At 41.6% G+C, this 24,980-nt stretch overlaps 1 protein-coding gene across 2 annotated transcripts in view; it reads left to right on the top strand.

Annotated features, from left to right (window-relative positions):
- Window positions 1-24,980, top strand: part of TBC1D5 (TBC1 domain family member 5) — a 600,469-nt gene that overhangs the window by 342,068 nt on the left and 233,421 nt on the right. For both annotated transcript variants that reach the window (XM_075586906.1, XM_075586905.1), the window contains exons 14-15: window positions 7,972-8,114; window positions 20,181-20,287. In XM_075586906.1, the coding sequence (XP_075443021.1) occupies window positions 7,972-8,114; window positions 20,181-20,287 (250 nt within the window). The remainder of the gene's footprint in view (window positions 1-7,971; window positions 8,115-20,180; window positions 20,288-24,980) is intronic.

Genomic DNA, 24,980 nt, shown 5'->3' with positions numbered 1-24,980 from the left:
TCATTGTGTGTGTCAGTGTGTGTGTGTGTGAGACAGTGTGTCGGTGTGTGTTTAAAACCTCAGCAGTAGAATAAAAAATACAGAAAATGCAGAATTGTACAGTATTAACACTTTTATTGATGCATTCTACAATAAAATACTGTATTTAAAACACCAATTATCGTGTTGTTCATTTCTCATAAATACTGTAAATAAAGTACTGAACGTTAAATAACTTTTTGCTCAACACACAAAAACACATACAGTATCTACTGTAGATACAGCACATACTGAAATCGCAACTGCTTTTATACAGTACATGTAACATTCCAGTTACTGTGCATTGCTGTTTGAACATTAACAATGGGGCTGTAATTCCTAATTAAAGTGAAAATAGTGTAATGCACTCTATGTTCATGTAACAACTGTACAACAAAAAACAGCTTGAGATTACACTTTAAAAAAACTATCGAGGGTTGTCTGTTTCAGTGCATCTCTTTTCTTCTTTTTGACGATTTCAATGATTCTTTTTAATTGCAAGATTGTAATTGAATCGATGTTTTCTGTCTCTAGAAATTTAAGTCCTGATTGTAATCCTGCCAGCGCCTCTGTGATCTTTGGTGGCGGCTCTGGTTCCTCGTCCTCATCGTCTTCAGTAGTATCCAAATCAGTATTTTCACTGCTAAGGCTTTGAATGATTTCTGAGTCCGTCATATGTTCATGAGTAGGACAGCTGCTGTCCCCATTGACCCAAGAGTCAATTGTAGCCCCACTTTCCGTATCAAGGAACGGTTCCAGTACTCGTTCTGCATTGGCCATTTCCTGTTCTGTGAGGCCTTCATTCACATAGTTTGCAAATAACAGATTGGCGGCGGTGACTTCTTCCTCCGTAAACCCCTCAAAGTCAGCATCGTCTTCACTGTCACTGGCGACTTCAACGTTAGCCAGCACCGGACGTGCACCTGTTATGTTTCGCCAACATTTCGAAAGGCACATTTGTGTGACCGCTTCCCATGCTTCGCCACCAATATAAAAAACTTCTTTTAGATTCATTTTCTTTAAAAATGACGTAACTGAATCATCACTTGTGATTATTCGATGTATCAGCGTTTTCCGAAAGTTCATCTTAAAGGTTGCAATAATGCCTTGATCCAGTGGCTGTATTTTGGATGTTGTGTTCTTGGGCAAGTAGCTGACCCTTATTTTTCCATCTCGGCTTATTATGCTATCGGCCGGGGGATGTGCAGGGCAGTTATCAAGTAACAACAAAGCTTTTGTATCCAAACTAATTTTGCTGCTGTAGGCTGCTGTAGGCTTTAAGAGACCTCGGACCCCGACTCCAGCAATAGCAGTGCCTGATGTTAAACGGCAGTGTAGGTGCAGATGGATCTGGTCCTCACAAGCACTCATTCCACGTGGTTAGGAGGGAATCCATTCGGCACACAACTCACGTCTCAAAGTAGCGTAGTCCCGTCATTACGCTACTTTGAGACGTGAGTTGTGTGCCGAAGGGACCGGAGTCTGTAAGAGCTGTTCTGGGCAGACACGGACAGAGGTTTTCTCTCCGGGACTCCTCTGCACAGCTATTGCAGACTGCAAGATTTACTATTTTCGGGGGCCGGTGATGGCCGAGGATGTCGGCCTGTTGATCCGCAGCCACGAGAACAGTAAGTCGTGCTACGTGTGTACTGTACATGCTGAGCCCCAAACAAACAGACATATACTGAATCACACAGACACTTAAATATACAAAGACATATAATGATACATATTTAGTAGCATGATGAAATCTGAAAACTCATACACTCAGCCAGTCACAAAAACAAATGTAGTCACACACAGACAGACATGTGTACTTATCTGCACTCACATTCATTTTACAATTGCACTTCCCTTATATATTGTCCTTTTTGTTCACTGCCCATTTTATTCATTTTTTTGTTTGTTTTGTTTTTACTGAAATTATTTTTATGCTGGAACCTAACACAGACCCCTCTATGTATGTTGCTCCTAAACCATCTTCGTTGGGTCACACGTTGTCCACCTCTTTGTTGAGTTAAAACCTTAACCCATTTCTGCCGGCCTGCTTGTGAAGGTGGGCAATATTATGCCATAGTGCTTAAAAGCTATACAGACGTTTATTTTAATACAAAATTAGTTTCTAAAGCCATTACACGTACACCTGCAAACAGTCCCTACATGTGTAAGCTGCTGTGATGAGTCATGCGGGGGGAGAAGAGCAGATTCTGCCACGGGTCCTCTGATCCTGGCACCAGCAGCAGGATTTAGTAGGAGAGGGAGAAGTTTCTCCCACTTACCGTTGCTGTTTGGGGGGACTTTCAGCCTTTACTCTCTGGGACCCTTATTTAGTGTTCTGTGTAGCCTCATCTCCGTGTTCAAATGAACAGAGTTCAGAGGTTTCCCTGGTGTGGAGAAGTTGCTTCATAACATAATAATCAGGCCTGTGTCTCAATAGCTTCAGAAATTGCACACTCTAAGGCCTTGGCCATGTTTAGCGCTTGCTGGCGGAAGCGTGCTGACGCGCGCTCCCGCTCAGCACTGAGCCCCTACAGCCGCAATTAGAGCGACTTTAGTAGGGGCTCACCTGCGCTTCCGCAAGCGCAAGTCTTAGGGGAATTTAAAATTCCCCCGCTTGCCGGCACGACAGGCCAGTCACGTGAGCGGTTCGCCCAATGAGGGCGAACCAGCTCCGTGACGTCACTGGCCCACCCCCGGCCAGTGACGTGCCCGCCCCCGGCCCGCCCCCTGACGGCACGCTGACAGCGCGTGCGGTAAGCAACCGCAAGGCCAGGGAAAGCACCCGCTTTCCCTGCACCTCAGCGTGCCTCAGCACGCCAGCAGGGAGCATGGCCGAGGCCTAATGCTGCGCTTATAGTGCCGTGGTCGCGATCGCGGGAAGTCATCTCAATTTGATTTTTCCAGTGGCCGCAGCCTGACATCACCATCGCAGGCACTATAAGCTAGCCTAAGGAGGGGCAGATCCTTTGGCCATCTTAAGAGGCTGCTTTACAATCCCTCTCATTTTATTCTCAGATCTGCTGCAGCCCAAATGTATCTGATGACAGTAGACGACATTTTTTGTTCCTCCTGGCTGTCTTGGTTCAAATGTCTTTAGGCTGGTGTTGGGAGTCAGGAACTTCTCCTGCCCTCTGTGTCTCCTTCACATTTGCCCTGATACACTCCATGCCCCCAAGTTTTCTGCTCTTCTTGGTAATTTCCTGGTAAACGAGTTGGAGTCTGAAATAAAGGACTCACAGGGATTATTTCTCTACGCTTCTTAGAGCAAGCATGAAATCTACATTTGTTATCCTTCAAAAAAATAAAATATGGTTCCCGTCATTACCCATAACAGCCAGGGTTCAGCCCAGTCCCTGTCTTTGTAAAGCAATTGCCAATACCATCATTACTCTTTTCACACTCCCTTTATCTCGCTCTCCTTCTCTCTATCTCTTGCTCTATAGTATTATTAGAGTTTAAAATTATATCATTATGGATATCTTACACATGCACTCCTTGCGTGCGATCTTGAAATGACATCCGCTGATGGACGATCAAGTCTAAATCTATGAATTCCAAATGATTTTGCGATACATGTTTTGTAGTTATTGGTGAAGCACAACATTTCGATAAGATAATGGATGAGAACATTCATAAATAATCGTGTGCACACATCTACGTACCTTGCGCAAAGAAGTATAACATAGTATTGGAGTTCTAAACTGGTGAGCTGAGCGTTTTGAACATTCTCATGTTATTCTGTGTAGTAGAAAGCAACAGACTGCACGATCCCAGGATTGCTAGCATCGTTATTTCTGTCGCATATATCTGCCATATATTGGACATTTTTATCATTATAAACTGCAATTAACTAAGCAACTAGAAACCACTATTTTGTCCATCCATTGTGAAGTATTCAAAAAGATCGGGTAAGGATTTGAGCAAAGTTTGCTTATTATGAATGGTGCTAATCATAACATTTTGTCATTATAAAAGGTATTTATGTGGTTCTTTGTTGCTTTGCAGAAAAAAAACCTCTGATGGTCCTTTTTGTTTCTTTGCAGTACATCATTACTGAGAGAGACCGGTAAAATATGAATGATTATATTGTTGCTAGTGATAAAACGCAGTGCTATGAACATTTCGTTGTGCAGGTGTAACAGATGCAAAACAAGATTAATAGGACGGAGCAATAATTAAACCACAGCCAGCTGTCTCAAAAAGAATGGGCTTATCTTGTCCCTTTCTATCATTCAATGATACTCAATATTTTGGAATGTCAATGAGTTGAACAGTATTTCCTGAGCTGCAGTGGCAGAAAACTTTGTCAAGGGAAATAGGTTTGCGTACTGTACATACAAAATATCTAAGTCATTTATATTGTGTGTGTACCACACGTTTACACTATAATCTAGTGAAATATAGTGAAATTATAGTAAAAAGAGGGATCAGCAAGCTCCGAAGCTATCAGTAATCCACACTTTTTGGTGCCCATCAGCTCAATTCCTTCTTTCATTAACCCCTCATGCAACACCAGTAGTGAAAGAAGGGTTAGCAACCCCGTTGCCCTGACTGACGAATGCTAGATAACAGCTTTGATCTTTGCTTCATGTGCATCAGTGCTGTAGGGGACAGTAACAGAAATTCCTATCATTACATTTTCCCTTGATCTCTCTCTCTCTCTTCCCTGTTATTACACCGTATTGCAACATCACTCACAATATTTTCATGCAGGAAATGTTCTAATTGCCTTATTGGTCCTGTAAAGCTGTGAATTTGTTATAGGTTGTGATGCATATTATGTACCAACATTATATTTCATCACATGTGATTATAAGGAAAGATATGAGGTCTCATTGCATTTGGGCCATTACAAGTTAAGCTTCTATATAGTATCACAACTTTTTTACATAACGTTACTGAAACATACATTTCTGAGCGCTTGGCAGTATTTCTGATCCAGCCCCTCACTACTATTCATCTGTTTTGACCACCGATCGCAGAGTTAGTGGAACACTACTGAACTCTGCTACCAAACCGCAAGTTGCCCTGTCATTCGCTTTTCAGTTCAGTTATATACTTTAATGTGAAATACTCCAGTCGTTTCCCATTTCTAAGAGATGTGCATACTGTACATAACTGCAGCCGTGGCCTGGTGGATGAAGTAGTTTTGAGCGCTTTAAGGAGTGTTTTATTTCAGCAGTAGTGTCTGCGTTTAGCAAAAGAGAATATAACATTCCAGCTACATAATTATCATTTATGATCACAAGAATGGTGTAACTTTGTATATTTGTTATTTATGTTCAAACTCAAGAGTGATGCTCGTGTTTTTAACAACATTATTCTACTTCTACCACGTAGATGAAGTAATGGTTGTTGGGGAGATATCGGTGAACGCAAATGGATAGGTTTTAATAGGCTGGGTGTTTATAGTCAGAGAAAATGTAGAAGCAAAATACATCTATAAGCCCATGTTACATATCTAAATAACCGGCACTACAAATAATTAAAGAGAATCACACCGCACTGGTGAATTTCCACCTGCATGCACACGTGTTATATCAAATCAGTTGAATGTTATATGGTAGTGATCCAGAATTTGAAAAACAAGTCAAATAAGCTTTGAATTATGTCTGAAACACCTGGCGGATTGGTATGTGACATACAAATTGTTTTTTTTGTTTTTTTTAAGTAGAAGGGAAGATGTAGATTGGATCATTGAAGTTGACAAGTGTTGTCCTGATAGAAGGAGCTCTATCCAAATGACTATAACCAGTCTGTGGATTATTCATTACGCTTTGTTACTAGAGACTTTTTTCCTGGTGGTGCACACATTCCATATAGTAGCTTGTGCTATTGCGTCGTACGTGCTGCATTTACCATGCTGTTCTCCAATGAAGGTTACTGTGCAATACTACAAATAATAGTGCTATGATACCAACGGCGCATGTCTGCACAATCATTTTCCTTTGCATCACTGCTATTTACAAGAAAGCTGGTTTATTACATCGAAGCATGCTTAATAGTCCTTGGACCATGGCAGATTTAATGTACACACAGAGAGAAAAAAAGAAGCATTCTTAACTCCTTTCCCTGCAAAAGTAAAAGTAAAACCTCCCACTCCATGACAAATACTCAACATCAAATTGATGCAAGTACGGGAACATAAAAAAGTGGCACAGTAGACTTTTGTGACACTTGGTACATAGCTCCCAATCTGCTTTATTACCTCCTAATATACAATTGCATATTAGGATGCTATTTATTTAAATGGCTTAGTGAATAATATCTGAATTGGTCATATCCCATTACTAAGTAGTGCTACTGTATGCAGTAGTGGTATTTCAAGGGATTTGGATACAACCTGTTCCACTATGGCACTGCTGTATAGGCAACCTTAGTAAATTAACAACAAAATGTATAACGGTACAGCACATTTTACATTGGGTTACACGCAGCGGATGGTACTCTGTTTGAACATATTTAACAAATTGTTGAAGGAAGGGAATAAAACACAAAAGCATGCACCTTTCTGTGCATCTGCCCACCAAAGGGAACGCTGAGAGTACAGGCACTGATCTTCTAAAAATACTAAACTCTGCTTTGTTTTTTAGAATAGAGTAATACTTTGATGATATCGTTCTATTATAGGCAGTGCTGAGCATTGTATTAGACTAAAGATATTGCAAGTCCCTGATCCTAGCCCTTATTATCTTAAACAAGGTTCTCGATGCACAAAGATGAATATTCTGTAATAAGGAAGATTTAAAACATTTTTGTTGTTCTTCAGATAATTTAAGAAATAACGTTGATCAGATTTGCAAAACATGGTTAGGTCATGTGACGGCTCTGTACAAATGTAGCGGCATCAGTGCTCCCACTGGCGTGTTGCAGCGGCATCAGTGCTCCCACTGGCGTGTTGCAGCGGCATCAGTGCTCCCACTGGCGTGTTGCAGCGGCATCAGTGCTCCCACTGGCGTGTTGCAGCGGCATCAGTGCTCCCACTGGCGTGTTGCAGCAGGAAAGGCAGAAGACGCCCATGTGCAGACATCAGCTGTGAGCAGAAAAAGGGGCGGGGCCAGTGCGCGGTGGCATGCACCAGCAGGGGCGATAACACCCGCTACCTCTGTATATTGCAACCTTTACATCTCTTTAATGCCTTGATGTGACAGGTCCCCTACATTTATGCACAGCAACCTTTACCCTGCCAAGAAGAGCTCCGTTATAAAAACACAAAATCATGCTCGTCCCTACAACACCATATCTGTTTAAAAGCATGCCCATATGTGGCGATGGCACACAGTGATGACATTACTCACCTCTGGGTGCCACGACTGGGTAGATGTAACGAGACCGGTGACTGGTGCTGGATGCGGGAGCCTTATCGTTGTTTATATCATGTACAGTATGCCTGTCGGTAGTGAAATCTGAAAGCATCTTTTGTCCAAAAAAAAATTAATATTGCGATTTCGGTATTATTCATGTAAATATGCTGTTAATTACCCAAATGCTAAATTTGGTGTTGAAAAAACAAACTAATTTGTAATCTGTATCAATTGAGATGAAAAAAGGCAAATCTTTAAATATATTAGTATTTAACCATGGATGAATTTTTTTTATTATTAAATACAAGAAGTGCCTTCCAAAAAAATAAATAAAAAAAATCTCATAAACTTAGTTATTGTTGCTGGAAGTATGTATGACCATTGGGACAATAAATGTATTTTTTTGTTCATTTTATGTGCGGCCCCTGGAATTTTTTTTTATGTATATATGAAAGATTTAGACACTTTAAAGTATTCTGGAGATATTACAAGAAATAACTTTAAGCAGATGTGCACAGCATGCATAGTAAAACCATGGAAATACAACTTTACTAACTCTGTGGTGTATGTTGCCTCCACGTTCACAGCAAAAAAGTGATATCCGTGATTTGTATTGACCACGTGTCTGTGCTTTATTTTGACCTTTTAGACGATGGGTGAGACTGCTGTTCGGAAGAGAATTTACTCTGCAAGACCTTCTTGTTGTCTGGGATGCTTTGTTCGCTGACAGTATCACATTGGACTTGGTGGACTACATTTTTGTTGCCATGATGTTGTATATCAGAGATGCATGTAAGTACCAAACCTTTTTTGCTACTTTAAAAAAAAAAAAAAAAAAAAAAAAAAAAACGTAATGCAATTGCAAATATTCATATCAGTGAACACTATGAGCAATTCTGGCAACAGTCGATATTTAATCACTATTTTTCTGTAGCTATCCAAGCTTATACTTACTTCTCTGTTCATAATAAGGCAAGAAAGTGCTTTGGCCCGAGACCAGACAATTTCATTTTCTGTAAGCAAAGTAAGATACAGTGATTTACTCCATATTTGGAGTGCAGGTACAAAAGGCTATTTGTAGGCTGACTAATGCCATGGGGAATCCAGTTGGGGTTTATCAATAGTTCTGTTGAGTACGTTGAAACGTCAATCTCTGGACTTGTTCAAGTTCGCAGAGAGTTGCTGGACTGTAACCAGGGAAGTAAGTACATTAAAGACAAAATAGCTAATCATATTTAGTTTTAGTTTATAGTTACATAAATTAACAACAAACCATCAGATTATTAGAGCAAACTTGATTCTTCTACTGGATTTAGGAGGTTTACAGATGCAAACAAACGTGCAGGATTTGTGTCCCTTCTTTGTGATATTTATTACAGGAACCCAAGAAATTAAAGACAGCCTAAGCCCCTTTTTAAAATGTTGACTAAAATGTAAAAACATGCATATGTACAATGTAATAAATAAATGTTTCTAGGGCCCTGTAAAGAAACCACTGTTTAATTTCTGTTTATTATGCACTTAGGGGAAGATAAACAGCGTTATTTCCTCTGCCCAGAACATGTTTGTTTCACATATATAATGTATGTTCAGAGATGATTGTTTACAAGTTAAAAAAAAATACATTTAGCCGCTTATATCTAAAAGAAAGCGTGTTGTCCCGTTTATTTTTATTTGCAAATTCTTTATTGTGTTTAATTGCAAATCTGCCATAATACTGTGGGTTTTTTTTCTCTGTAACATGTTATACGTCTTCAAAGTAAAGGATGTAAAGCAGCTATTTGTAATGAGCACCACCTACTGATCAGCACACCAAAATATCTACAATACTATTAAACTGTACTATCTAAACATTTTTAAACTGTTTTTCTCAGGTTTGACTCAATCTTAAGCCCCCAAATGGAAAATAACGATAATATGGTTCATCCAAGAATAGTAGCTCGGGGCTCATTATCGGAACCCGAAATTATAACGTAAGACTTGAAACAAACAAACTAGTCTTTGAAAGTTCTCTGTAGCATAGTAAACTAGCCACGTGTGGTTACATCTTTTATCACGATGGTCCTCCTTTGATGAATCGCTGTACACTTGCATTTAAATGGGGATATACTACTGTGGCAGTGATAAAAGAACTGGGTCTATTTAATGGCATCTTAATGAATCACCAAGGATGCTGAGAGTTTAATAAGTACATTTTGAACAAAACTAATAAATGAGCCACAGAAGTTTTCAATAAACCTTAATCCATATCAATTATTAGTCAAAATGAGGTGCCTCCAATTTGGTCATTGAATATTTGTATTGTCCGCTTTGTAAAATAATCACAGTTTAGAAGTAGATTTGCACCGGATGAATCAGAGTCAACGTCTGCTGCAGAGTCTTCATCCAGGAAACCGTCCGTCACAAATATTCCATGTTGCACAACTCGCACAGTATGAGGTTTGAAACAAATGACGTGGTAACAGCCATCATGGTGGTCAAAGCTTTGGATAAGGTGTCACTGACGTGATGAATACATTGTATTGTGCACTTACTATGGTACTTCCATTGGTATTAGGTTTTCCGGTAGGTATGTATAGACTCAGACAAAGTCTAACCTGCAGAACAACAACTTGGCATAGAGGTGGAATCCATGTTAATTTCCTCCCAACAGCTCCCCTTTTCTTTGCAAAACTGCAAACTGGAGAGCTATACTTGGAAATGAAAAATGGTTTCATCTATCTATGACACAAGATATTACTCACAACAGCAATATAAGCAGTGTACAACATCAATGATAATAGTGTGATACATAATAATGTTATGGTAGTTTGAAAAAAAAAGTAATAACAACAACCCTCTCTCTTTACATAAAAGAAAGGCCCCTTTGACAAGAGGCGACGCTGGTTAAACACTCATTACTCGGTCTACCTCCAGACCCACAAAACAAAATACATTGTTTGATCTGTTGGTATTGGGAATGTCACAGAGAGCACGACTAATGCAATTTGACTTAGATGAAACATGCATATTACTTGTTTTTAGCCTTTCATCAAAGGAAATTAAGATTTTGCTTCTGCAAATTTAACAAATTCAGCAAACGTAGCAATTTCTTGATTTTTATAGCGAGAAAAAGTTTTGAATGAGTACAAAAAAAAAATCTTTAAGAGTGAATTAATGTTAATGAAATACATGGATCTGCAATAAAGAGAGAGTCTTCAGTAACACATTCTCTGCCAGTTTTACTGGTTCGTTCATAAATCAAAATCTGTTTCATAGCTTTTCAAAATCGGGGGGTTGAAAGCCCAACAATAAAATAAATTGCACAAAAATGTATACGCTTCAGACTGAGTTTGTTAGGAGCAGGTTAATGGTGCCTATGTAAACAATAAAACAATGATGCATTCTTTTTAATTAACCCATGGAGGATTACAACATTGATTTTATTATTTCATTTATACATGTATTTATTTCTTTAATCAATCAAGATTAAATTAAAGTAAAAGTGATGTTAGTGCAGCATTGTTTGAACATAAGTGGCATTCGTTGTAATTGGGGATTCTGGTTTTCAGTGTTGACTTTTCATAAAATAGGTGGGTTTTTTATTTTTATTTTCCGCTCTTTTCATTGTAGAAAAAAAATCTGTGTTTCTCAGTGTTAACAATGAAACAAATTGACGCACATCTCAATTAGGTATTTATCAGTGCACTTTTTAGTTTCCATATTCCCCTGTGATGCCTTTGTCTCTTAGGCCTTGGGTATAGTAGGCTTGTGCGACGGAGCGCACGCCTGCTGCAGAGGCGATCTGGAGGAGGAGACGAGAAGGGGAGGCGTCCAAGATCAGCAGTGATTCACAGTTCCTTACGAAGGCGTGACCTCACGTGAGCGGTTCGCCCTCATTGGCTGAACCGCACGGCTGTCGTGCGTCAAAAATAAAAAATAAATGTCTCGTGAAAAATCGTCGCTCTTGTGCACGCGTGCTCTATGGCCATGCTCATTGCCTTACTGCCTTTTGTTTTCAGCGCACGCCACCGCCGCGCTGACTATGGATGTGGCCTTACCTGGGGACAGGGCTGTCACAAGAAGTGGAATTTAATAGGAAAGGAGGCTTCATTTCTGATGTTTATCGGTTTTAACTGAAAGTGCAAGATGGATCAGTCATGGTGTTTTTTCAGTTAAAACCTAAATCCAGAATCCCTATTTATAATGGATCTAAAATACAGTTTTTCATCAATATAATAGTGTGCACAGTCTCACAAGTCTCTTCTTCGTGTTCCTGTGACCTCGGAGGAACTGAAAGATCTATATACTTGAAGGAGAGAGTGATTATTTTTTTTATATCTATGATAAACTGTCTTGAAATGTGATCAAAATATATAATGGCATATGATCAAGACTAATCTGTCCACTAGCTGTGCAGTACCGTATAGTCTATTTGGGGATATATTTTCTCAAGTTAGTTAGGCTACATCTGAATAAATCGTACTAGCTTTTAAAGGTAGTTATTAAATGTATTCTGATTGAATGAGATACGTGTGTATGGACGTATGTGTGTGCATATGTATATGAATATATACAGTGCTTGACAAATCACCCAAAAATCTACTCGCCGAACCAAAAAATCTACTCGCCACCTAGTCCCGCCCCTAGTCCCGCCCCCGCTTTTAAAAAAATACATAAATAAAATAAATTGAATAAATTCCTAGTAAGAACATTCGTTTTTGACATAAGTTTATTTATTGTATTACATTATACTACAATTGGGTCCTTGTTACGTGTGTGTGTGTGTGTGGGTGTGTGTGTGTGTGTGTATGGGAGAGAGAGATTGAGTATGTGTGTGTGTGTTTGTGTGAATAAATGTCAGATCTAGAAAAAAAAGCCAGATGTGAATGACTAGTTTCCTGAACCCCTTAACCAGTATCTGGACGTCCCCGCTTCACAATATTTAAAGCAGCAATCCCGCTGGGATCTTACCTGATCCGCAGTCCCTCAATGTCCAGGTACCCTCATTCCCGCAATGTTATACATTGGAGGGGAGGTGTTCCTTACCTGTCTTCTGGGTTGGGGGGGATTCCGATGTCTCCCGGCGAGAAGCTTGAGTGAGATCTGGAAGAAAGCAGTATAGGTTATTTCGGTGTAGTATAGGGCAGTTAAGATATACAGGGTAAATAAGATATCCAGATCGAGAGTGTGAGACAGAGAGTGTGAGGACAGAGAGACAGAGAGGGGAGAGAGACAGAGAGGGGAGAGAGACAGAGGGGGAGAGACAGAGAGACAGAGAGGGGAGAGAGACGGAGAGACAGAGAGGGGAGAGAGACAGAGACGAGACAGAGAGAGAGGTGAGAGAGACAGAGAAGGGAGAGAGACAGAGAAGGAGAGAGACAGAGAAGGGAGAGACAGAGAAGGGAGAGACAGAGAGGGGAGAGACAGAGAGGGGAGAGACAGAGAGGGGAGAGACAGAGAGGGAGAGACAGAGAGGGGAGAGACAGAGAGGGGAGAGACAGAGAGGGGAGAGACAGAGAGGGGAGAGACAGAGAGGGGAGGACCGAGAGACAGAGAGGGGAGAGACAGAGAGGGAGAGACCGAGAGACAGAGAGGGGAGAGACGAGAGACAGAGAGGGGAGAGACCGAGAGACAGAGAGGGGAGAGACAGAGAGACAGAAAGGGGAGAGACAGAGAGACAGAAAGGGGAGAGACAGAGAGGGGAGAGACATAGAGACAGAGAGGGGAGAGACAGAGAGGGGGAGAGAGACAGAGAGGGGAGAGAGACAGAGAGGGGAGAGAGACAGAGAGGGGAGAGAGACAGAGAGGGGAGAGAGACAGAGAGGGGAGAGAGACAGAGAGGGGAGAGAGAAAGAGAGGGGAGAGAGACAGAGAGGGGGGAGAGAGAGAGAGGGGGAGAGACAGAGAAGGGGGAGAGACGGGGGGTAACTGACTGACGGGGGGGGAAGGCAACTGACTGACCTGGGGGAGTAACTGACTGACTGGGGGGGGGGGGATGACTGACTTTGACTGACTGGGTGACTTTTGACTGACTTGGTGACTGGTTGGGGGGGTGGGATGACTGACTTGGTGACTTGGTGAGGGGATGGGATGACTGACTGGGTGGGGGGGTGATATGACTGACACTGACTGACTGGGGGACTTTTGACTGACTGCTGGGTGGGGGTGGTGGGTGACTGATTGGGTGACTGTGTGGGGGGGTGGGGTGACTGACTGGGTGACTGACTGGGGGGGTTACCTCTGGTGTCCTGCACACACACATTCTCTCACACACACACACACACACACACACACACACACACACACACACACACACACACACACACACAACACACACACACACACACACACACAACACACACACACACACACACCACACACTCACACTCACTCCTCCTCTCTCTCTCTCTCTCTCTCTCTCTCTCTCTCTCTCTCCCATACACACACACACACACACAATCTCTCTCTCATACCCATACACACACACACACACAGGAAGGGACCTGCGCCGGAGGGAGAGAGAGACGAGGGGGGAGGGGAAACACCCCGCTACTTCCTCCCGCCCGCTGCGAGCAGCGGGAGCACCGAGGGGAGAGAAACACCGGCAACTGCAGTATCTTCAGACCCGCGCGGGCAGCGGGAACACAGGATGGGGGGGGGGGGGGAGAAACACCGGAAAACTGCAGTATCTTCAGACCCGCGCGGGCAGCGGGAACACAGGATGGGGGGGGGGGAGAGAAACACCGGCAACTGCAGTATCTTCAGACCCGCGCGGGCAGCGGGAACACAGGATGGGGGGGGGGGGGGGGGGGGAGAGAAACACCGGCAACTGCAGTATCTTCAGACCCCGCGCGGGCAGCGGGAACACAGGATGGGGGGGGGGAGAGAGAAACACCCCGGTTACTTCAGTATGTGACCCGCGCGGGTAGCGGGAACACAGGATGGGGGGGGGGGGGGGCGAGAAACACCCCGGCCACTACAGTATGTGACCCGCGCGGGGTAGCGGGAGCACCGGGAGGAGGGGAGGGAAACACCCCGGCTTTTGCAGTATGTTGAGACCCGCGCGGGCAGCGGGAACACCGGAGGGGGGGGGGGGGGAAGGACACACCCGGCTTTTGCAGTATGTTCCGACCCGCACGGGCAGCGGGAGCACCGAGAGAGGGGGAAGGATGTATCAGTGTATACTGTATATAAATATTTAAAGTGCATTAAATTCCCCCCACCTGAAGCATCTGTCCAAACTCCTCCATGGCTGGATCAGTAAATTGTAAATTATAGGAGCTGACAGAATTATACAGCAGGATATGAGGAGGAGGAGGAGGAGCAGCGATTTTTTTTTTTTTTCAAATTTTTTTTTTTTTCTGAACGGGATTTTTTTTTTTGCAGAGCAGGGGAAAGGTTACTGGCCACGAGCCAATATCCGATCGCAGCTGGCGAGTTGGCGACCGGGTTTGTCGAGCACTGAATATATATATATACAGTGTTCGACAAACCTATACATTTGCTCGCCGGGCCGCAGTGGATTTTAACATCGTGGCGAGAGCTCCTATTGGCCCTAGCAGCACACGTGTGGTACTAGGTGGCAAGTAGATTTTTTGCCGGCGAGTAGATTTTTTGGGTGATTTGTCGACCACTGTATATATATATATATATATATATATATATGTGTGTGTGTGTGTGTGTGTGTGTGTGTGTGTTTGTGTATTTATATACACACACAAACGAGTGTGTGCGTGTGCTAAAAAGAAATGGAATACTGTATATTGTTGGCTTTGTAGCATTTACAAGCCATACAGGTATATGACCCAAGTCTCTGGGACATAAGGGCAATATTTACTAAGCAGTGTTAACTACGTATATAAGACATGATATGGGCAGGAAGACACCCTGTAACCCATTTACTTGAATGGACTGTAAGGGAAAAACTAACCCAAAGGGAAGGAAAAAAATCCCACTACAGTATATGAAGCACTCAATCAATGCCCAACAGTGTTTCATGGCAGGTAGTAGTAATTAAAATATAAATCTTTATTACAATGTTAGGGTAAAATAAAGGCTCACATAAAATGACTACATTTTAGTGAACGCATTAAATAATATAAATGAATTGCCCAATAAATCCCAGGCCAGGTAGATACTGCTCAGGGTAATGAGCAGTAGTGAATCTATTGCTGAACAGGTCACTTGGACACTAGCTCAGTGGAGCAAGAGTGTCCTGGCTGTATCTGTGAACACTAACCCGGCGTCAGCAGTATTTGCTAAAGTAGCACTAAAGGATCAATCGCTCCTACAGTCTATCAGATGCAGGCACTCTCAATAGATCGAGTCGCCTTGCTCCTATATCCAAATCGCTGCTTAGATTTATCAGATGGAAGTAAATCTATTCCTGAGCCCAGTATGGCAACAAATATCCTGGCTGTATAGATTGAACCTCCGTGTATATCAGCAGTATCAGTATTGTAGCAGCACCCCGTCTGAAACCAGGTATTTTGCATAAATAGAACAAAGGTACTGTACTAGTGTCAAAGGCATGTATTAGTAGTAAATCAAGTTGCCCCGACCTTTACCTCTTATCAAAGAGGCAAATGAGTACCTAGGTATGGCTGCTACCACTGCTGGGTATATGTGAGTTCTGGAAGTTTTGGAAAAAATAGTTTTTTGGAAATCAACCCGAACCGGGAATCGTACAGACCACGGTCAGGCAGATGCTACTTAAACTAAATAATGAATGATTAGGGCAATTGTAGGGAGGTCGGGTTGCGGAGTACCAAAAAAACACAGACTGGTTCCCCGCTCAAGTGAAGAGAAAAATGTATTAAACACAGAGTAAAAATAATCTCTGGTATGCACCTATTAGCGGGACGAGTGAGCGGCCTCAGTGTAAGTCATAGTCATACTGCCTCTCCTTGTGATGTCATGACCAATAGACGTCACTCACTGCCGACGTACGTATCGCTGTTACGCTTTCTCAAGGCAATTGAGAAAGCGTAACAGCGAAATATATGTTCTATTTATGCAAAATACCTGGTTTCAGATGGGGTGCTGCTACAATACTGATACTGCTGATATACACGGAGGTTCAATCTATATAGCCAGGATATTTTTTGCCATACTGGGCTCAGTGCACCAGTGACCTGCTTAGTAATAGATTTACTTCCATCTGATAAATCTAAGCGGCGATTTGGATATAGGAGCAAGGCGACTCGATCTACTTAGAGTGCCTGAATCTGATAGACTGTAGGAGCTATTGATCCTTTAGTGCTACTTTAGCAAATACTGCTGACGCAGGGTTAGAATTCACAGAGACAGCCAGGACACCATTGCTCCGCTGAGCTTATTGTCCAAGTGACCTGTTCAGCAATATATTCACTACTGCTTATTACCCTGAGCAGTATCTACCTTCTACCTGGCCTGAGATTTATTGGGCAATTCATTTATATTATTTAATGTGTTCACTAAACTGTAGTCATTTTATTTGAGCCTATATTTTACCCTAACATAGTAATAAAGATATTTATATTTTAATTACTACTACCTGCCATGCAACACTGCTGGGCATTGAGTGCTTCATATATGTTTTTCTTACGTCGTGGTGAAGCTGGGTAACACACAGTACCAATTTTACAGGCTTGTCCCATGTACAGTACAATCTGTAAGGTGACAATACACAGACACAGTGACATTATATCATGCTGCATGTTTTTTGTAAAGAAGCACACGTCCAGGCATTTTTTGGAGCAAAATGTGTGCATATACTGTAGTGTCGTTTTCATCTTGTCCCTCTATGCAGCAATGTTATCAAGCACTCGGCTCCACTTTGTCCCATATGCATCAGCTGGCTATTTGGACAGTATCCAAAAGAGAAGTTAGGTATGAATTAAATCACCCAACGATTATGAGATTAAATAAACTGTGCACCTCTGTGCATCACTTTTTCTCCCCTCAATCTGCGTCAAAAACCCTGTAGGTTTTATGTGGTGTAACCTTCCGGATTCTAGCAATCTGCACGAGATGTAAAAAAAAGTGTCTTGCATTTCACAGAAGAAATGGAGAGTGACCTCCTGTATTCCAAATGCTAAACAATCATATGTATTGTGATATGCAATCACTGTCCAGGTGTAATTTAGGATTGGAGTCTCCAAGCAGGTATAAGGTACAAAGTGCATATGATATAAACGTGGGGTGGTTATATTAGTATGAATAAACCAGTCGGTGGTTAATGAGCAAATGTGGACAAGGGGCACAGGAAAATGTGACCACCGTCATAACAACTGTGACCCATGAATAGTCCCAATAATGCTAACCTTACCGACTGGTATCAGTACCAACCCTTCCGGCCAAGTTGTGGACTGAAATAGTGTCCCGTAATAAACCATAAACGGCTGCTGGGTACACCGTGGCTGGAGATCTCACGTGTATGGCGTTCCTACGGGAGACACCGGCAGAAGGCACCGCTGCACTGCTGTCTGGCTTGCGAGCCAGCCCCTCACCTCACCGGTGTGCTTGGTATGGGAGCTGCGCCTCTGCAGACGGCTGTGCTGGTCTGGGGACCCACGTGATGGTGCGTATGCACGCATAGGTCGTCCTGGGGCCGCGTCCAAGAAGCAATCAGCTGTGCTGAGGCCGGGGAGTCGGTGTGCGATGTCTTCCGGCGTGTGACAGCTGGATACCGCCTCCTCCGTGGATGAATAATCACCTGCTGCAGATAGACTCCTGTGTGCTCCATTCAAAAAACGTAGCATAGAAAGTGGAAAGGAAGGAATGAATGGTCACTACTTCCTAGAGAACCAACACAAGCGTGATGTATAAAAATTCTTTTATTGCAAAAAGCTGGACATCATGAAAAAAGCTCTGACGGGTTTCATCCCGTAGAAGGGACTTTATCAAAGATTCAATCTGCGTCAAAAACCCTGTAGGTTTTATGTGGTGTAACCTTCCGGATTCTAGCAATCTGCACCAGATGTAAAAAAAGTGTCTTGCATTTCACACATCTGTGCATCAAAAAAACATGGTGCAATGCGTCAAAACACGCTTTCTTTGCTCCAGTTACGGCACACATAATGTCATAATGTTACTTTGGTACTGTATTTAGTTCTACCAATTTGATCCAAAACTTCTATTTGTGTAAAGACTGCATTCGTAATACACTTTTCACCCCAATAATTTTCTTATTATTCAAATTCTAGTTGGTTTCCTTTTTAAAGAAATAAATAGTTCTTATGAATTTCTAATACCATAGCCCGGAACAACAAAAAAAAACTCCTGACCCCCCCCCCCCCCAGTATGTACAGTATTTACATTTTCTGTAATATTTGTTGTGATGCTTTTTACAGTTTAGCATTTGGGCTTAAGTCTGCAAAGCTGTAAAACATATACATATTAAACAGTGAAGTGGTCCTTGTTGTTGCTGTGGTGCTTCCACACTATCACAAATTAACTTGTTGTTTGAGCCTGCACCTTTAACAGAACAGAAAGCACCCAACATTAGCAGAAAATGTGCTTGTTTGCAGTGCACTTATAGATAGTACTATTGCAGGCAGTCAATATGGTATACTAAACAAGCATCATTAATAGGCTTTGCTTTGACAGCCACAACAGATGGATTGCTTGTATTTAGATGGGAGAAAAAAATGCCGTTTTCATAGACCTGCATTGAATGATGTGTTTATTAATTGCCCTTATAATATGTATGGTTTCAGGAATAAAAAAAAACAAACGAGTATAACATTGTTTTAAAAGGAAATACAGTCATCAAATACTAGTATTTAGTCACCCGTACTGAAACCCTAGAATGAACATTTAATTGTGACTTTACAGCCCTGGGCTTAGTATTTTGAGGTACAGTGTGTACATACAAGAAATGAAAAACATAGATAAACCAGCACAGTATTCCAACTTATTTTGCAAAAGGAAGGAGGACTGGAGTTCACCAGTTACACAAGATGGTTCAACATACAGGAGCAATCTGGACCTTTTGTTGATTACAACACTACAGAACTGAAAACAGACACACACACACTTTTTTTTTTTTTAAACACCACACGAAGGACCAGTCAAACAATCAAATAAGTAACAGGGCGGCTATCTTTATCTCTAAATAAAGGATGGATTCGTCCTATTTAATAAGAATCAGGACAACCACACATCATTTAAAATAATTTTGGTTAGCAGAAAATAAGAGAACACAAAAAAAGGTGTGAAACAATACCATTAAAAAAAAAGTGCCATCTTTCTGTGACCACTACCTTTAAAAGGGCGTTCCTCCGCCCCAATATAACCAATTGTGAAAATTAGCTCAATGGGACGTCCTTCAAGCGGATGACAACCTTATTTTATTTTTTTCCCTAGTATTTAGTTTTGCAATTTAAAAGACCCAGAGCCTGCAGTCGAGTGTCCACATAGCAATTCCTGCTATTTATTCTCACTTTCTCCACTCCACCAGGCAGCACAGAGCTGTTTACCATACCCACTGCAAAGGATCTTATCAGAAAAAAAAGTCTCATCTTAAACTTCTCAAATAAGGTTCTTTGAGGTCTACTAAAGTCACTAAATGAGAGCGGGGTAGCAGCCACATTCATTTAGAAATTAGGCTAATTTCTTAGGAATAAAACACACCGTTTAAATAAAACCAGGCAACAGGGAAAACCGACATCACACTGTAAAGTACAGTATGGGGAAGAAATCTTAAAATAATAAAAATATGGAAGGGAAACTGCCCTTCAAACTATGAAAGATATTTACTAATGTGGTGGTCATTACAGGGCTTAAATGATTAAGGTTACACATTCCAAAATCACAAATGAGTAAAGTGTCCAATTTAGCAAATATGTACACACAAATATATATATTGTTCTTTTTTCTTGCTTTTTCTTTTAGTAATCTCAAGCAACTACCAAACATGTCTAGGTCTTCTGATGCATTACCCACCCATCGGAGATGTTCACTCTCTCATTCTCAAAGCCCTCTTCCTCCGAGACCCAAAGGTACAGTAACTTGAAAAGCTGTTTTTGTCCCCCTCCAGTGCTTCAAAGAAATAAACTACTTTCACAGTGATAAAATGTGTTTTAAGACCAAGAACATACTTGGCAGCTAGTAATATACATTAGCATAAAGTTTTAGGACCGCATGGAGAGACTACGTCTGGAGGCTGTCACCTACTATCTGTACTGACAATTGTACATATCATTAATCACTGGTGGTGCGGGTAGAGGGGGGAATCTTAGATGATGCTTCCAAGCTGTATTAATAGTCGACAGCAACAAGTACAGCAAACGTCTTCTAAAACAGGTGATCATGTGCATTTTAATGTAACATTATTAATCTGTATTTTGTTTAGTCACACAAGCAGGTACACGCAATTGGATCTATTGGTTCCGCTTTTCTTTGTCTCTGTATAGTAGTTCAACACCCTATACTGTGTGTGATCCTGGGGAAGGGAGTAGGTAGGCTTCTGAAATCTTGTCAACAGGCAATTTGGTTAGTCATTAAAAAGGCATTACATAGTGTATATGTGCTTAGCCCGTGTGAGTGCAGCCTGACGTAGAACTTGCTCACCTAAAAGTTGTGCTATGCTGCTGCATAACATAACTGTTATGCCATTGGAGTGGATGCCTCTCTTAATATTGGAAGGTTACATTGGGGCACCCCACAATCTCTCTGGGGTGTAGTGTTTTCCTCCGTGACAACTTAGAGGCTGATTCACCAAACGCCGGTACGAGTTAGCGCACCCAATCCAACGTTAACTCAATTTCAAGTCAATGAGAGTTAAAGCCGGATCGGGTGCGCCAACCCGTACCAGCGCTTGGTCCTTTAATATGGCTGTCATAGAGCCAGAGCCTATGGGAAGGTCCTACAACATTTTATATATATTTGGAGATGAGGGCTGAGATGTAAGGGGTGAGCAGCGTCGGTGAGAGCTTTGTAAGTCAGAGCTAGGGTTTTACATTTCATTCTAGAGGCTATGGGAAGCCAGTGTAGGGATTTGTATAGTGGAGCAGCAGAAGTGCAGCTGTGAGTGAGGTAGATGAGTCTCGCAACAACATTTTGGATGCATTGAAGTTGGGATTGGCGGACAAGGGGAAAGTAAGCTAGGAGAAGGTTGCAGTAGGCAATATATGCATTGATACATTTGTTCAATATATCCCTCTAAACTAAGGTGACTTCTATATTGTATTTTTAAATCTTCCTGTTATTAGCCTGACATTTTAGTGGCTCTTTTTTTACACACTGAAATGCACATACAGTAGTTGTTAAACACCATGTGAGTGTAAAACCCAGTTAAATATAGTAAAAAGGGATTACATCGCCATGCCTCTATTCCAGTGTTTTTAAACAGGGGTTTCTAGGACGACATGGGTTCCCCGGGCATCCCTAAAGGGGCTACCTGCAATTTTCAGGTGCATTTCAAGTTACAGGTAGAAAAAAGGCAGTGCACTGTCTAGAAGAACAGGAGGAGGCTCACGGAAGCAAAAGCAAATATTTATTTCTCATACCTTGAGAAAGGGCATAGAGCCCGAAACGCGTAGGTGGATACTTGCTGTGGCTAGGAGGGACTTTTGTCCAATCTTTTTATGAAATAAATATTTGCTTTTGCTTCTGTGAGCTGCCTCCTATTCTTCTAGGTAGTGCACTGTCTTTTTCTACCTGTTCCTGCTTCTTATACTGGTGGACTGCACGCTACTTATCCCTGCTGTGGAATACTTCACTGGATTCTGGAATTTAAAAGTGAGTTACATCTGTGGATTGCTATACCCTTTTATTCTGACTATATAGGACATTGGTTGTACTATTATTTATTGGTGCCTGTGGCATTAAGTACTAGTCCCTCAAACCCTATTAGGGTAACTTTTATTGCATTATACAGCTTATTGGGAGTTGTTCAACTACAGATGTTCAAATATCAAAGGACTTGTTTTTCTGATGCACTGGCGTTCTATACATCTATGCATTTCAAGTTACGTAATATTCCTGCACATTGCAAATATTGCTGCTAGGGCGATAAAGAAGCACCGATTCTAATTTTATTTCAACTTGTTACATACTCCCCCTGAAATCAATAGGCATTGCATTGATGGACAGGATCACCCAAAACAAGTACAGTTGATAATGCTTAACAACTTTTGCAATCACAATAGTGTTAGCACTGTATTGCAGTTGCAAAGACGGTACATTTTTTGAGCCATTTTATACCCAGCAGCGTCTTAATGTTTTGAGCTTTAAATTACCCCCTTAATTCTTACTAAAGAGGTAGGAGAGAAGAGAAGCACAGTTCACAGCGTTCACGAACCCAGAAAAATAAGGGCAACTCCAAACGGGGAAAAATATAAATTAGCCTTTAATGGTCAGCTTGGCAACAATACAGGACCACGCACCAACGCATTTCATCCCTCAGGACTTTCTCAAGGTGTAGGGAGAGACATAGTGACAAACTATTTATCCATAAATGCTTCGTGCCAAAACTAGTTACGAATCTAGCCGACGAATCTACTTACCTGGAACTACATCAAGAAGGTAACGGGCATCAGCCCATCATTTGTTACCTTCCTTTGCTGGACTGTTTTATATTGTACCCCAGTGGTGAATTTATGCTTAATGGAGAAAAAGTTTTGGTGTAGCCGTGTGGGCACCGCCAGGTCCCTGTTTTTCACCCTGGGAGATTTATTTTTGCCAATATATACTGTTCCTGGATTCTGGATTCATTTAATGGAAGTTATATTATTTGAGCTTATTGTGGTGATGCACCAATATACCACACAATCTTAATTCTTACTAGCTTACTCTATTGGGGGGGGAGAAAAACTTAAAACCAAGTCATAGAAAATCTGAACATATTGTTTTCCCTAAATAACCAGATGTTCTTTTGTCTCCTGGAGGCAGTAAGCCCTAAGAATAAAAGGTTTAAAACTATTGTTTTAAGTTAACTGTGAATTTAAAAAAATATATATGCTTTTACCCTTCAGCAAATACGATTCTAATGCAACAGCATAAGCATAGCAATTTTGTTTCTCATTCGTATCCTTGTTTCATTGAATTGTAAAGTGTTAACCTTGGCACAATGAATAATACCTACCGCATTACTAAATTTGTGCACAAAGCATTAACAATTCAAATTAGATACTAAGAACCTAACAAGTACTTTCCTTTAATTGTATGACCATGTACTTCTTTAAAAATAGCCAGCAGTGGTTTTAGCAGTAAATGTTTCAGCCAGGACTTCTGTTTGCATTGCTTACATACATAACTGTTTTAGGTGCCACAGTGTAGTGTATTCTACAGCAGGGCTCTTCAACGAGTTCTTCGATGGGCCCAGATCAGAAAACACGTAAGAGTAGAAGGGCCACAAGCTTATTCTAATGTAAGATTAGAAACATTTATAGACTTGAAGTTTTTATATTTCAATATTTTGCAAGCAGTTAGAAAATCTGTACCACATATACATAGGGTTGCCAGGTGGCTTCCTGAAAAATACTGGACAGAATGTCAGAAAAAATGCGGTGCACTCGAAAATTCGGTGCGGAGGTTATTTACAAATGATCTGACTGTTACGTCATTTTTTCTAAATTTTTTTCTAAATTTCACGTATGCACCAATTTGCACAATTTCATATTCTATTAAGTAAAATGTTCTGGGGAGGGGTTTGGGGAGTGAGTGCCCTCCCAGCATTTTTTTTTACGAAATAGAATATAAAATGGTGCAAACTTGGAGTGAAATGTAAAAAAAAAAATGACATAACGGTCAGATAATTTATAAATAACATACCTGCAGTTATACTGTACATGGCGAGCAATACTGATCTCAATGCTCTTCTCCCACAACTTCCAAGATTGTTGCAACCCCCCTCATCCTTATATTTTCACCCCCCCCCCCCATCCCCTCCTCATCTTTTTCTCACAACACCACCCATGTCAATGGGGGCAAAGGTTCAGAGGTTAGTATACCAGGAACTGGAGAGAGAAGCAGTGGGCAGAGCTGGAGAGGAAAAAAAAAACCCTGTCCCCAAGAGCTGTTGCAACCTGATAACCAGGCCCTGAGGGGTACAACTCATGGGGTCTGACTGACTAGGTAAAAGACAGGCTCACTGAGTGGAGCTGAAAGTGGATCAGCAGTCTACCAGACTAAAGGAGTTGTGAGTAAACAGAGATGGAATCTTCATTGCAGACAAGGGGAACCAAAGTCAGAGACACGCCGGCTACAGTATAACACTGGTTATAAGAGCTACAACGTTTGTGCTAGCACCTACACATTGGCCTCCCCTTATAACATGAGGTTGTGGAGACTGAGAGATATTGGCACATAACTGTTTATAGAGTCAATGACATCACACCAATCCTATGGTGTAGCAGCTAGAGAATTGCTACTAGTGTATGAAGAGTCATGGGTTCGATTCCTGCATGGTATGGTAACATTATTAGTGTAGGGGGGAGGTGTGAGTATGTATGTGTGTCCGTTAGCATTATAGCATTGAATGTTATAATAAAAAAACCTTGGAGATGTGCGACGCGCACGCAGCCTGATAAAGCAGCGAGAGGAGAGCTGCAGATGCCGGGCCATTTCCCTGTTATAATGCGGTCTCATGTGGACCCCGAGCACCGCGTTATAACTATTGTAACAGGTAGCACTACCATGTACTCCAATAAGTCCTGATGCTTTTCCCATATGCATAAAATAGAAATAATT

This window comes from Ascaphus truei, chromosome 2, assembly GCF_040206685.1.
Source record: "Ascaphus truei isolate aAscTru1 chromosome 2, aAscTru1.hap1, whole genome shotgun sequence".
NCBI classification, from domain to species: domain Eukaryota; kingdom Metazoa; phylum Chordata; class Amphibia; order Anura; family Ascaphidae; genus Ascaphus; species Ascaphus truei.
This window is presented reverse-complemented; position numbering and strand designations above follow the sequence as displayed.